Source organism: Salmo salar, chromosome 18, assembly GCF_965601325.2.
Source record: "Salmo salar chromosome 18, fSalSal1, whole genome shotgun sequence".
NCBI classification, from domain to species: Eukaryota; Metazoa; Chordata; class Actinopteri; order Salmoniformes; family Salmonidae; genus Salmo; species Salmo salar.
Window position 1 is genome coordinate 37,644,147 of NC_138308.1, and position 13,482 is coordinate 37,657,628.

The 13,482-nt window shown below is 43.8% G+C and overlaps 1 protein-coding gene across 1 annotated transcript in view; it reads right to left on the minus strand.

The window, feature by feature from the left end:
- The window catches only part of LOC145861746 (sprouty-related, EVH1 domain-containing protein 2), a 49,033-nt gene extending 38,554 nt beyond the window's left edge, over positions 1-10,479 (minus strand). The window contains exon 1 of the mRNA XM_082964958.1: positions 9,909-10,479. Coding sequence (XP_082821084.1) covers positions 9,909-9,934 — 26 coding nt within the window. The 5' untranslated portion in view covers positions 9,935-10,479. The remainder of the gene's footprint in view (positions 1-9,908) is intronic.
- Between the last annotated feature and the right edge of the window lie 3,003 nt (positions 10,480-13,482).

The following is a 13,482-nucleotide window of genomic DNA, read 5'->3' on the forward strand; positions in this document are numbered from 1 at the left end:
AGACAGTGAATGAGTGACAGACAGTGACTGAGTGAGTGACAGACAGACAGACAGACAGACAGACAGTGAGTGAGTGAGTGACAGACAGACAGTGACTGAGTGAGTGACAGACAGACAGACAGTGACTGAGTGAGTGACAGACAGACAGACAGACAGACAGTGAGTGAGTGACAGACAGACAGACAGTGACTGAGTGACAGACAGACAGACAGACAGACAGACAGACAGACAGACAGACAGACAGACAGACAGTGACTGAGTGACAGACAGACAGTGACTGAGTGACAGACAGACAGTGACTGAGTGACTGAGTGACTGAGTGACAGACAGACAGACAGACAGACAGACAGACAGACAGACAGACAGACAGACAGACAGACAGACAGACAGACAGACAGACAGACAGACAGTGACTGAGTGACAGACAGACAGAGTGAGTGACAGACAGACAGACAGTGACTGAGTGAGTGACAGACAGACAGACAGACAGACAGACAGTCACTGAGTGATAGACAGTGAGTGAGTGAATGAGTGACAGACAGTGACTGAGTGACAGACAGACAGTGAGTGAGTGACAGACAGACAGACAGACAGACAGTGAGTGAGTGAGTGAGTGACAGACAGACAGTGACTGAGTGAGTGACAGACAGACAGACAGTGACTGAGTGACAGACAGACAGACAGACAGACAGACAGACAGACAGACAGACAGACAGACAGACAGACAGACAGACAGTGACTGAGTGACAGACAGACAGTGACTGAGTGACAGACAGACAGTGACTGAGTGACTGAGTGACTGAGTGACTGAGTGACAGACAGACAGACAGACAGACAGACAGACAGTGACTGAGTGACAGACAGACAGTGACTGAGTGAGTGAGTGACTGACAGACAGTGAGTGAGTGAGTGAGTGAGTGAGTGAGTGAGTGAGTGAGTGAGTGAGTGAGTGACAGACAGAGAGTGACTGAGTGACAGACAGACAGACAGACAGACAGACAGTGACTGAGTGAGTGACAGACAGTGAGTGAGTGACAGACAGACAGTGACTGAGTGAGTGAGTGACAGACAGACAGTGACTGAGTGACAGACAGACTGTGACTGAGTGAGTGAGTGACAGACAGACAGTGACTCACTGAGTGACAGACAGACAGAGTGAGTGACAGACAGTGACTGAGTGAGTGAGTGAGTGAGTGAGTGAGTGAGTGAGTGAGTGAGTGAGTGAGTGAGTGAGTGAGTGAGTGAGTGACAGACAGAGAGTGACTGAGTGACAGACAGACAGACAGACAGACAGACAGTGACTGAGTGAGTGACAGACAGTGAGTGAGTGACAGACAGACAGTGACTGAGTGAGTGAGTGACAGACAGACAGTGACTGAGTGACAGACAGACTGTGACTGAGTGAGTGAGTGACAGACAGACAGTGACTCACTGAGTGACAGACAGTGACTGACTGAGTGACAGACAGACAGTGAGTGAGTGACAGACAGTGACTGAGTGAGTGACAGACAGACAGTGACTGAGTGAGTGACAGACAGTGAGTGAGTGAGTGAGTGAGTGAGTGATGGACAGTGACTGAGTGAGTGACAGTGACTGAGTGAGTGTAGCAGTTGAATCAATGCTTGGTGGTCAGCTCTGGGTTACATTGCAGAGCAGCGACCTTAGCTGAATGTCATTGGGCATCACAGTCAAATACTGAAACACTGACAGTGTACATGTCAGTAACCTACAGATCAATACATCTTCCACTAATGTCTCTGTCCTCTCTGTGTGAGTGTGTATGTACGTCTCTGTCCTCTCTGTGTGAGTGTGTATGTATGTCTCTGTCATCTCTGTGTGAGTGTGTATGTATGTCTCTGTCCTCTCTGTGTGAGTGTGTATGTATGTCTCTGTCCTCTCTGTGTGAGTGTGTATGTATGTCTCTGTCCTCTCTGTGTGAGTGTGTATGTCTCTGTCCTCTCTGTGTGAGTGTGTATGTCTCTGTCCTCTCTGTCAGTGTGTATGTCTCTGTCCTCTCTGTGTGAGTGTATGTATGTCTCTGTCCTCTCTGTGAGTGTATGTATGTCTCTGTCCTCTCTGTGTGAGTGTGTATGTATGTCTCTGTCCTCTCTGTGTGAGTGTATGTATGTCTCTGTCCTCTCTGTGTGACTGTATGTATGTCTCTGTCCTCTCTGTGTGAGTGTGTGTATGTCTCTGTCCTCTCTGTGTGAGTGTGTATGTATGTCTCTGTCCTCTCTGTGTGAGTGTGTATGTATGTCTCTGTCCTCTCTGTGTGAGTGTGTATGTATGTCTCTGTCCTCTCTGTGTGAGTGTGTATGTATGTCTCTGTCCTCTCTGTGTGAGTGTGTATGTCTCTGTCCTCTCTGTGAGTGTATGTATGTCTCTGTCCTCTCTGTGTGTGTGATGTATGTCTCTGTCCTCTCTGTGTGAGTGTATGTATGTCTCTGTCCTCTCTGTGTGAGTGTATGTATGTCTCTGTCCTCTCTGTGTGAGTGTGTATGTCTCTGTCCTCTCTGTGTGAGTGTGTATGTCTCTGTCCTCTCTGTGTGAGTGTGTATGTCTCTGTCCTCTCTGTGTGAGTGTGTATGTTTCTGTCCTCTCTGTGTGAGTGTGTATGTCTCTGTCCTCTCTGTGTGAGTGTGTATGTATGTCTCTGTCCTCTCTGTGTGAGTGTGTATGTATGTCTCTGTCCTCTCTGTGTGAGTGTGTATGCATGTCTCTGTCCTCTCTGTGTGAGTGTGTATGCATGTCTCTGTCCTCTCTGTGTGAGTGTGTATGTATGTCTCTGTCCTCTCTGTGTGAGTGTGTATGTATGTCTCTGTCCTCTCTGTGTGAGTGTGTATGTATGTCTCTGTCCTCTCTGTGTGAGTGTGTATGTATGTCTCTGTCCTCTCTGTGTGAGTGTGTATGTATGTCTCTGTCCTCTCTGTGTGAGTGTGTATGTATGTCTCTGTCCTCTCTGTGTGAGTGTGTATGTATGTCTCTGTCCTCTCTGTGTGAGTGTGTATGTATGTCTCTGTCCTCTCTGTGTGAGTGTGTATGTATGTCTCTGTCCTCTCTGTGTGAGTGTGTATGGATGTCTCTGTCCTCTCTGTGTGAGTGTGTATGTATGTCTCTGTCCTCTCTGTGTGAGTGTATGTATGTCTCTGTCCTCTCTGTGTGTGTGTATGTATGTCTCTGTCCTCTCTGTGTGAGTGTGTATGTATGTCTCTGTCCTCTCTGTGTGAGTGTGTATGTATGTCTCTGTCCTCTCTGTGTGAGTGTGTATGTATGTCTCTGTCCTCTCTGTGTGAGTGTGTATGTATGTCTCTGTCCTCTCTGTGTGAGTGTGTATGTCTCTGTCCTCTCTGTGTGAGTGATGTATGTCTCTGTCCTCTCTGTGTGAGTGTATGTATGTCTCTGTCCTCTCTGTGTGAGTGTGTATGTATGTCTCTGTCCTCTCTGTGTGAGTGTTGTATGTATGTCTCTGTCCTCTCTGTGTGGTGTATGTATGTCTCTGTCCTCTCTGTGTGAGTGTATGTATGTCTCTGTCCTCTCTGTGTGAGTGTGTATGTATGTCTCTGTCCTCTCTGTGTGAGTGTGTATGTATGTCTCTGTCCTCTCTGTGTGAGTGTGTATGTATGTCTCTGTCCTCTCTGTGTGAGTGTGTATGTATGTCTCTGTCCTCTCTGTGTGAGTGTGTATGTATGTCTCTGTCCTCTCTGTGTGAGTGTGTATGTATGTCTCTGTCCTCTCTGTGTGAGTGTGTATGTATGTCTCTGTCCTCTCTGTGTGAGTGTGTATGTATGTCTCTGTCCTCTCTGTGTGAGTGTGTATGTATGTCTCTGTCCTCTCTGTGTGAGTGTGTATGTATGTCTCTGTCCTCTCTGTGTGAGTGTGTATGTATGTCTCTGTCCTCTCTGTGTGAGTGTGTATGTATGTCTCTGTCCTCTCTGTGTGAGTGTGTATGTATGTCTCTGTCCTCTCTGTGTGAGTGTGTATGTATGTCTCTGTCCTCTCTGTGTGAGTGTGTATGTATGTCTCTGTCCTCTCTGTGTGAGTGTGTATGGATGTCTCTGTCCTCTCTGTGTGAGTGTGTATGGATGTCTCTGTCCTCTCTGTGTGAGTGTATGTATGTCTCTGTCCTCTCTGTGTGAGTGTGTATGTATGTCTCTGTCCTCTCTGTGTGAGTGTGTATGTATGTCTCTGTCCTCTCTGTGTGAGTGTGTATGTATGTCTCTGTCCTCTCTGTGTGCATGTATGTCTCTGTCCTCTCTGTGTGTATGTATGTCTCTGTCCTCTCTGTGTGCATGTATGTCTCTGTCCTCTCTGTGTGCAGGTGTATGTCTCTGTCCTCTCTGTGTGAGTATGTATGTCTCTGTCCTCTCTGTGTGAGTGATGTATGTCTCTGTCCTCTCTGTGTGAGTGTGTATGTATGTCTCTGTCCTCTCTGTGTGAGTGTGTATGTATGTCTCTGTCCTCTCTGTGTGAGTGTGTATGTATGTCTCTGTCCTCTCTGTGTGAGTGTGTATGTCTCTGTCCTCTCTGTGTGAGTGTGTGTATGTCTCTGTCCTCTCTGTGTGAGTGTGTATGTATGTCTCTGTCCTCTCTGTGTGAGTGTGTATGTCTCTGTCCTCTCTGTGTGAGTGTGTATGTCTCTGTCCTCTCTGTGTGAGTGTGTATGTCTCTGTCCTCTCTGTGTGAGTGTGTATGTCTCTGTCCTCTCTGTGTGAGTGTGTATGTCTCTGTCCTCTCTGTGTGAGTGTGTATGTCTCTGTCCTCTCTGTGTGAGTGTGTATGTCTCTGTCCTCTCTGTGTGAGTGTGTATGTCTCTGTCCTCTCTGTGTGAGTGTGTATGTCTCTGTCCTCTCTGTGTGAGTGTGTATGTCTCTGTCCTCTCTGTGTGAGTGTGTATGTCTCTGTCCTCTCTGTGTGAGTGTGTATGTATGTCTCTGTCCTCTCTGTGTGAGTGTGTATGTATGTCTCTGTCCTCTCTGTGTGAGTGTGTATGTCTCTGTCCTCTCTGTGTGAGTGTGTATGTCTCTGTCCTCTCTGTGTGAGTGTGTATGTCTCTGTCCTCTCTGTGTGAGTGTGTATGTCTCTGTCCTCTCTGTGTGAGTGTGTATGTCTCTGTCCTCTCTGTGTGAGTGTGTATGTCTCTGTCCTCTCTGTGTGAGTGTGTATGTCTCTGTCCTCTCTGTGTGAGTGTGTATGTCTCTGTCCTCTCTGTGTGAGTGTGTATGTCTCTGTCCTCTCTGTGTGAGTGTGTATGTCTCTGTCCTCTCTGTGTGAGTGTGTATGTCTCTGTCCTCTCTGTGTGAGTGTGTATGTCTCTGTCCTCTCTGTGTGAGTGTGTATGTCTCTGTCCTCTCTGTGTGAGTGTGTATGTCTCTGTCCTCTCTGTGTGAGTGTGTATGTCTCTGTCCTCTCTGTGTGAGTGTGTATGTCTGTGTCCTCTCTGTGTGAGTGTGTATGTCTCTGTCCTCTCTGTGTGAGTGTGTATGTCTCTGTCCTCTCTGTGTGAGTGTGTATGTCTCTGTCCTCTCTGTGTGAGTGTGTATGTCTCTGTCCTCTCTGTGTGAGTGTGTATGTCTCTGTCCTCTCTGTGTGAGTGTGTATGTCTCTGTCCTCTCTGTGTGAGTGTGTATGTCTCTGTCCTCTCTGTGTGAGTGTGTATGTTTCTGTCCTCTCTGTGTGAGTGTGTATGTCTCTGTCCTCTCTGTGTGAGTGTGTATGTCTCTGTCCTCTCTGTGTGAGTGTGTATGTCTCTGTCCTCTCTGTGTGAGTGTGTATGTTTCTGTCCTCTCTGTGTGAGTGTGTATGTTTCTGTCCTCTCTGTGTGAGTGTGTATGTCTCTGTCCTCTCTGTGTGAGTGTGTATGTCTCTGTCCTCTCTGTGTGTGTGAGTGTGTATGTCTCTGTCCTCTCTGTGTGAGTGTGTATGTCTCTGTCCTCTCTGTGTGAGTGTGTATGTCTCTGTCCTCTCTGTGTGAGTGTGTATGTCTCTGTCCTCTCTGTGTGAGTGTGTATGTCTCTGTCCTCTCTGTGTGAGTGTGTATGTCTCTGTCCTCTCTGTGTGAATGTGTATGTCTCTGTCCTCTCTGTGTGAGTGTGTATGTTTCTGTCCTCTCTGTGTGAGTGTGTATGTTTCTGTCCTCTCTGTGTGAGTGTGTATGTCTCTGTCCTCTCTGTGTGAGTGTGTATGTCTCTGTCCTCTCTGTGTGAGTGTGTATGTCTCTGTCCTCTCTGTGTGAGTGTGTATGTTTCTGTCCTCTCTGTGTGAGTGTGTATGTTTCTGTCCTCTCTGTGTTAGTGTGTATGTTTCTGTCCTCTCTGATTGAGTGTGTATGTTTCTGTCCTCTCTGATTGAGTGTGTATGTCTCTGTCCTCTCTGTGTGAGTGTGTATGTCTCTGTCCTCTCTGTGTGAGTGTGTATGTCTCTGTCCTCTCTGTGTGAGTGTGTATGTCTCTGTCCTCTCTGTGTGAGTGTGTATGTCTCTGTCCTCTCTGTGTGAGTGTGTATGTCTCTGTCCTCTCTGTGTGTATGTGTGTCAATGAGAGAAAGTCAACAGAGGACTCATTATATATTTGGATCCTTAATTTTGCAGACAATGAGTGCAGTTACATGCACACAATAATGTGATTATTGTGTATAGTCAGATTAATATAGTAGTTTGATTAAAACATTTACATGCTTTGCAAGAAGAACGATTTGCGTAATAATCCTGTTTACATGAACACATCTGAAACCAGGCTGCCTGATGTCACTCTGATAAATGCACACAATTGCCAATCAAATCAAATCAAAGTTTATTTGTCATGTGCGCTGAATACAACAGGTTTAGACCCTACAGTGAAATGCTTACTTACAGGCTCTAACCAATAGTGCAAAAAAGGTGTTAGGTGAACAATAGGTAAGTAAAGAAATAAAACAACAGTAAAAAGACAGGCTATATACAGTAGCGAGGCTACATACAGACACCGGTTAGTCAGGCTGATTGAGGTAGTATGTACATGTAGATATGGTTAAGGTAACTATGCATATATGATGAACAGAGAGTAGCAGTAGCGTAAAGAGGTGTTGGCGGGTGGCGGGACACAATGCAGATAGCCCGGATAGCCTGGTTAGCCAATGTAAACGTTCTACCCTAGCCACCATGTACTTTTTGGGAAGCATATTTGATTCTGAGTTCTATAAGTTTGTGAAAACTACTTCTAAAGATCCATACATTGTTGTTTTGAACTAACTTCACTCGTGCTAGAGGGAGGTTCGCTTGGCTGGTGCTAGAACATGCACAGATCATATGCGCCGATTAATGTGTTTACGTGTCCTAATCATTTGTCAAATTGCTCAGAAAACAGGCTGTTTTAATCGCCGTATGCTTACTTTGATTTTGACCTTTAATCCGATTGCTGTAATAGGATCAGATAACTTTTGACAAACTGGGCCCTGAGCATTTGGCCTGGCCTGCTGTGTGTAAGGACAACACTTTCCTGTCTTTATTGTTTGGTAGCAGCTCTAATGGCCCTCATGTCAAGGCAGCAAGGCCCCTGGCTGTAGCTATGCACGGTGAATGGGACGCGCTGAAGGTTACAGCTTTTATGAATGGGCGAGCATCACACGACTGCTCCGCAGACTTCCCCTCCTGTGCCCTTCGCCCTTCCAACAGCTATCTGGATCTGCATGACTGACATTCTGCAGAGCCTGTCTCTGCTTCCAAAGCAATAGGCTAGGCCTACCTATGATTCAGCATGCACACGCAGTATTATAAAGGTGAATAGCCTATTGGATATTGCCAATAAAGGACAATGTAAATTGATGCCATTAATAATAGGCTCGAATAAACCAAAATAGGACTTGCCAACAAGAAAGATCTTGCCTACAAATGAAAAAATTACAAGTAGGCCAATACATCAAACATTATGTTATATGTTAGTCTACTAGAAAACTAACTGAACTGCATAGCCTAAACCAGTGGTTCTCTCAGTGTGTGTGTGTGTATGTGTGTGTGTTTTTAAGGAACTCAGTCAGGCTTTCATCTTACTCTTGAATGTTGTAAAAGCAGAATGCACAAGGTGAAACCAGTTTTCCTCTTGTCATGTCAGTCATTGCAGACCTTAGAGAGCCATTTAGCTAGGTTCCTTAGCCCAAATATCACATGAATACACAGACTTGCCAAAATATATAGAACTGCAAGTCATTTTGTTTTAAAACTTCTAAATGTTCTATACAAAAAAATTCAATTCAATACAACTCATGCCAAAATGTGTAGAATTGCGGGGGAAAAGCTTGACCTGCACCATTTTCTCTCCACCAACAAGAAGGATGTGAACACTTTGTATCATGAATGTTCCCCAATGCTGGAAGGGGAGACTGAGTGACAAAGTTTGGGAATCCCTGGCCTAAACCACATTAAAACGATCCCAAGACAAAACTTAGAAAGCTACATGCCAAGACTATTGAAGAGCCTCTGTTTACATTTCAAATGCTTTCGATTTGAACAAGATAAAGGAAGGCACGGCACAATGATTCAGACTTTATGAATAGCCTGGGGTTGGCACAGGCTACAAAGAAACTGGAATAACGATCCAACGTTAGAATAATGACTCGCAATAATGTCCCGCAATTCTACGCGTCCATAGATTAAAAAACGGGTTGATGTTGTCAGGTAATCTTTGCGAGACAAGCCCTGTCGTCCTCGATTGGTGTTTTTGTGAATGAAACGTGCTCCCGGGAAGACTTCTTCCCCTAGTCAGTTTGAAGCAAACATACTTTCAAACGATGGCCTAAACACAAATAAGCAAACGAATAGCTACAAAGAGACAAAAGACGACAGTCTCTGTTCCATCAGTAGATATAATGTAACTTGTTTGGAACTTGGTTACATGTTAAAAGGCCCTACTGCTGCTAATCTCTTCACAACATGTTTCCGATCCACCCACGCTGCAACCAGCACCCCCTTTAACGCTTATGTAAATGAGAGCGATTGTAAAAAGAGATGGTGGATGGGGCATATCGGATATCTCATATCCTCCTTCCGAAAAGACTTCCCCCAGCCACAGCTTCAACAAACAAACACACAACGGTGGCCCAAACGAATGTTGCATAGGCTACGACACAATATCAACGGCAAAGTAACGACAACCGACAGGCTCTGTTCCATCCGTGGACAGAATAACTTTTAGAGCGCTACAGTTTGGAACTTGGTTACATTTTAAAAGGCCCTACTGCTGATTTCTTTACAACATGTTTCCGATCCACCCACCCACGCTGCAACCGCCACCCCACCTTCCCCCTCCTCTCCCTCCCGCAAGACAGAATCAGTAGACTAGAACAAGGCGGGGGCCCTAAACCCCCCCTAGTCCTCTTCTGCTTTCACTGTCAATATATAGCCTAATCCCCCATGCCACAGACCATTTTCAAACTTTGTAAAAATACCACTTTTTAAACTTAAACGAAACAGATCCACACGGCATTCGTTTCCAACAAATAAAATGTAACTTAGTTGAGCATTTCTCAAAGGGAATATATATTTTGGAGTCCATATTTACTAGCCTAGGATGTGTGGTTGCAATTTGACAATCGCTCCATCTGTTGCAGGCTGCCTGGCCAGCCAGGTTAACGTTAGTACAACGCAATTTCCTACTAGCCCGGGTCCAAAATCTGTGCCATGTGATATTATGGGCACATTTTCTACTAGCCCGGTCTAAAAAGTAACCTACTTGCCTCCGGCTATCTTCATTTTGAACTGTTGTTTGAAATACTCAAAATGTTCAACTCTGCCGGATAATCATATCTTAGTCCAGACCTACTGTGTCATATAGCCCTTTTATTGTATTCTTGTTTGATTTGCTTTCAACGCTTTGCGATTCTTTCTGCCTAATGAAAAGCGCGAATGAAGTTTATTACATTGTTATTATAATACTTACTCGTTTGGGTGTGTTTCTTCTATCATTTTCTCGTTTCACCTGAAATAATAATATCCCAATGCGGGTGCATACTTTTTGCTCGTCATTTTTCTCAACCCCTGTCCTCAGTCCTTCCCGGTCTATTCCGCACAGAAGCCTATCTTTCCGCTGCCTTTGTGTGAATACACACCGCTCTTTGCTTCAGTCTTAGACTACAGTAGGTCTCTCTCTCTGCTGTCATTTTCTTGTCAAGACAACCAGTTGCTTGTGTAAAATAAAGACTCTCCGAAAGTGTATAATCCTTAGGTTAATACGGTGAAGTAAAACATGTGCCTCCTAAATTCTGGGGGCCCGGTTTTCGACGGCCCGTTCAGCGTTGCTGAATGGGAACTGGCGTTACCGAGGGGTGGCCCCGCTAGAGCCCCATCGCTCGCTACTCCATGTTGGATTGTGCAGGCACCCCTACGTCACTGCCGACACCGGCGAAGGGAGATGCCGCGTTCAAAAGAACTGGGAACTCGGAAAGCTCTGACTTCCGACTTTAGTACGTCCAAGACTTCTGGAATTCCACCTCGGCCTCTTTCTGGAGCTCCGACCTTCCAAACTGAAGTTCACTGACGTCATGATTTGACCTAATATTTTTCAAGTTCACAGTTGTCTTGAAAGCGCCAGAGCAGAGTGTCCTCACTAGTTACCACAAACAAAACGTCATAAACCCCGCCTATTTCTACAATGTATCTTCTTAAAATGTCATTTTAAACCTAACCTTAACACACTGCTAAACTTATGACAAACATTAATCTTAAATTAATGCTGAAAAGTAAATGTTAGTTTTCATGAATTATTATGATATAGCCACATTCATATGATATTTTGACTTTGTGGCTGTGGTAACTAGTGGAAACCCAGAGAGTGACGTCACGTTCAGAATTACTGGGAACTCGGAACTCTCCAACTTCCGACTTCAGTGCGTTGAAAACAACTGGAAACTCAAGAAAAAACGAGCTCCGACTGGGAAAAAATCATTTTGAATGGTCATCCAACTCTTAATTGTAAGTCTGTGTGCGTCATTTCAGACAAAATGTTCAGCGTTGCGTCTCGTGGGTAATGATAGAGGAGAAGCATGGAGAGGCCAGAGAAAGCCATACTTGTAAATTGGGCTAAGGAACAGAAGGTAGTCACCAAGTGACTACCTCATGAAGCTGGTTGAGAGAATGCCAAGAGTGTGCAAAGCTGTCATCAAGGCAAAGGATTGATATTTGAAGAATCTCAAATATAAAGTATATTTTGATTTGTTTAACACTTTTGTTGGTTACTACATGATTCCATATGTGTTATTTCATAGTGTTGATATCTTCACTATTATTTTACAATGCAGAAAATAGTAAAAATAAAGAAAAACACTTGAATGAGTAGGTGTTCTAAAACTCTTGATCGGTAGTGTATAGATATTTGATGAAACATGGACTTTGGCCTTTACTGCAACAGCCCACAGAAACATACTGAATAACACATTCATAAACAGCAAAAAAAGTAAAAAAAAATAATAATAAGGAAACAAGTTATGAAGTGTCTGTCCTGTATCTCGGAGATATAAGAAAACTTAGGGGATAAAAATATGTGTGGCGCATTTGACCCAGATTTGACACCCTCACACATTTTTACGAATGCACCATTGAGAGCATCCTGTCAGGCTGTATCACCGCCTGGTACACAGCCTCAGGGCTCTCCAGAGGGTGTTGCAGTTAGCCCAACACATCACCGGGAGCACACTGCCTGCCCTTCAGGACATCTACAACACCCGGCGTCACAGGAAGGCCAAGAAGATCATCATGGACCTCAGCCACCCGAGCCACGGCCTGTTCACCCCACTACCACCCAGAAAGCGCGGTCAGTACAGGTGCATCAAAGCTTGGACTGAGAGTTAGAAGCTGTTTTTCAATCTCAAGCCCATCAGACTGTTACCTTGCCATCACTAACTGGCCTCCACCCAGTAATTGCCCTGAACTTAGTCACTGTCACTAGCCAGGTACCACCCGGTTACTCATCCCTGCACCTTAGAGGCTGCTGCCCTTTGTACATAGACATGGAATCACTGGTCACTTTAATAATGTTTACATACTGTTTTACCCACTTAATATGTATATATGCTGTATTCTAGTCAAGGCCATCCCATTCAAGAGGCCCACAATGGAAATGAGTCCCAGACTTGATTGTGTGTTATCCTCCATGATTTAATAACGGAAATAAGTCCCAGACTTGATTGTGCGTTATCCTCCAGGATTTAACAATGGAAATAAGTCCTAGACTTTATTGTGCGTTATCCTCCAGGATTTAACAATGGAAATAAGTCCCAGACTTTATTGTGCGTTATCCTCCAGGATTTAACAATGGAAATAAGTCCCAGACTTTATTGTGCGTTATCCTCCAGGATTTAACAATGGAAATAAGTCCCAGACTTTATTGTGCGTTATCCTCCAGGATTTAACAATGGAAATAAGTCCCAGACTTTATTGTGTGTTATCCTCCAGGATTTAACAATGGAAATAAGTCCCAGACTTTATTGTGCGTTATCCTCCAGGATTTAACAATGGAAATAAGTCCCAGACTTTATTGTGCGTTATCCTCCAGGATTTAACAATGGAAATAAGTCCCAGACTTTATTGTGCGTTATCCTCCAGGATTTAACAATGGAAATAAGTCCCAGACTTTATTGTGTGTTATCCTCCAGGATTTAACAATGGAAATAAGTCCCAGACTTTCATTGTGTGTTTCCCCTCCATGATTTAACAATGGAAATAAGTCCCAGACTTTATTGTGTGTTTCCCTCCATGATTTAACAATGGAAATAAGTCCCAGACTTTATATTGTGTGTTTCCCTCCATGATTTAACAATGGAAATAAGTCCCAGACTTTATATTGTGTGTTTCCCTCCATGATTTAACTCATGTGCATGTAATGCTTTTTCAAGTTTTATGTGTACTTGTTTTTTTTAAATGGTCGAATTAAGAAACAAAACTATTTAACTATTGCTGTACATATACTGTTCTTCAGGTATACTACATATTCTATCCACATACTGTTCTTCAGGTATACTACATATTCTATCCACATACTGTTCTTCAGGTATACTACATATTCTATCCACATACTGTTCTTCAGATATACTACATATTCTATCCACATACTGTTATTCAGGTATACTACATATTCTATCCACATACTGTTCTTCAGATATACTACATATTCTATCCACATACTGTTCTTCAGGTATACTACATATTCTATCCATATACTGTTCTTCAGATATACTACATATTCTATCCACATACTGTTCTTCAGATATACTACATATTCTATCCACATACTGTTCTTCAGATATACTACATATTCTATCCACATACTGTTCTTCAGATATACTACATATTCTATCCACATACAGTTCTTCAGATATACTACATATTCTATCCACATACTGTCCATAATGTCTATACATCCCAACACATATACATATATATATTAAAGTAAAGTACAGATACTGCCAAAAACACTTAAGTAGTACTTTAAAGTATTTTTACTTAAGTACTTTACACCA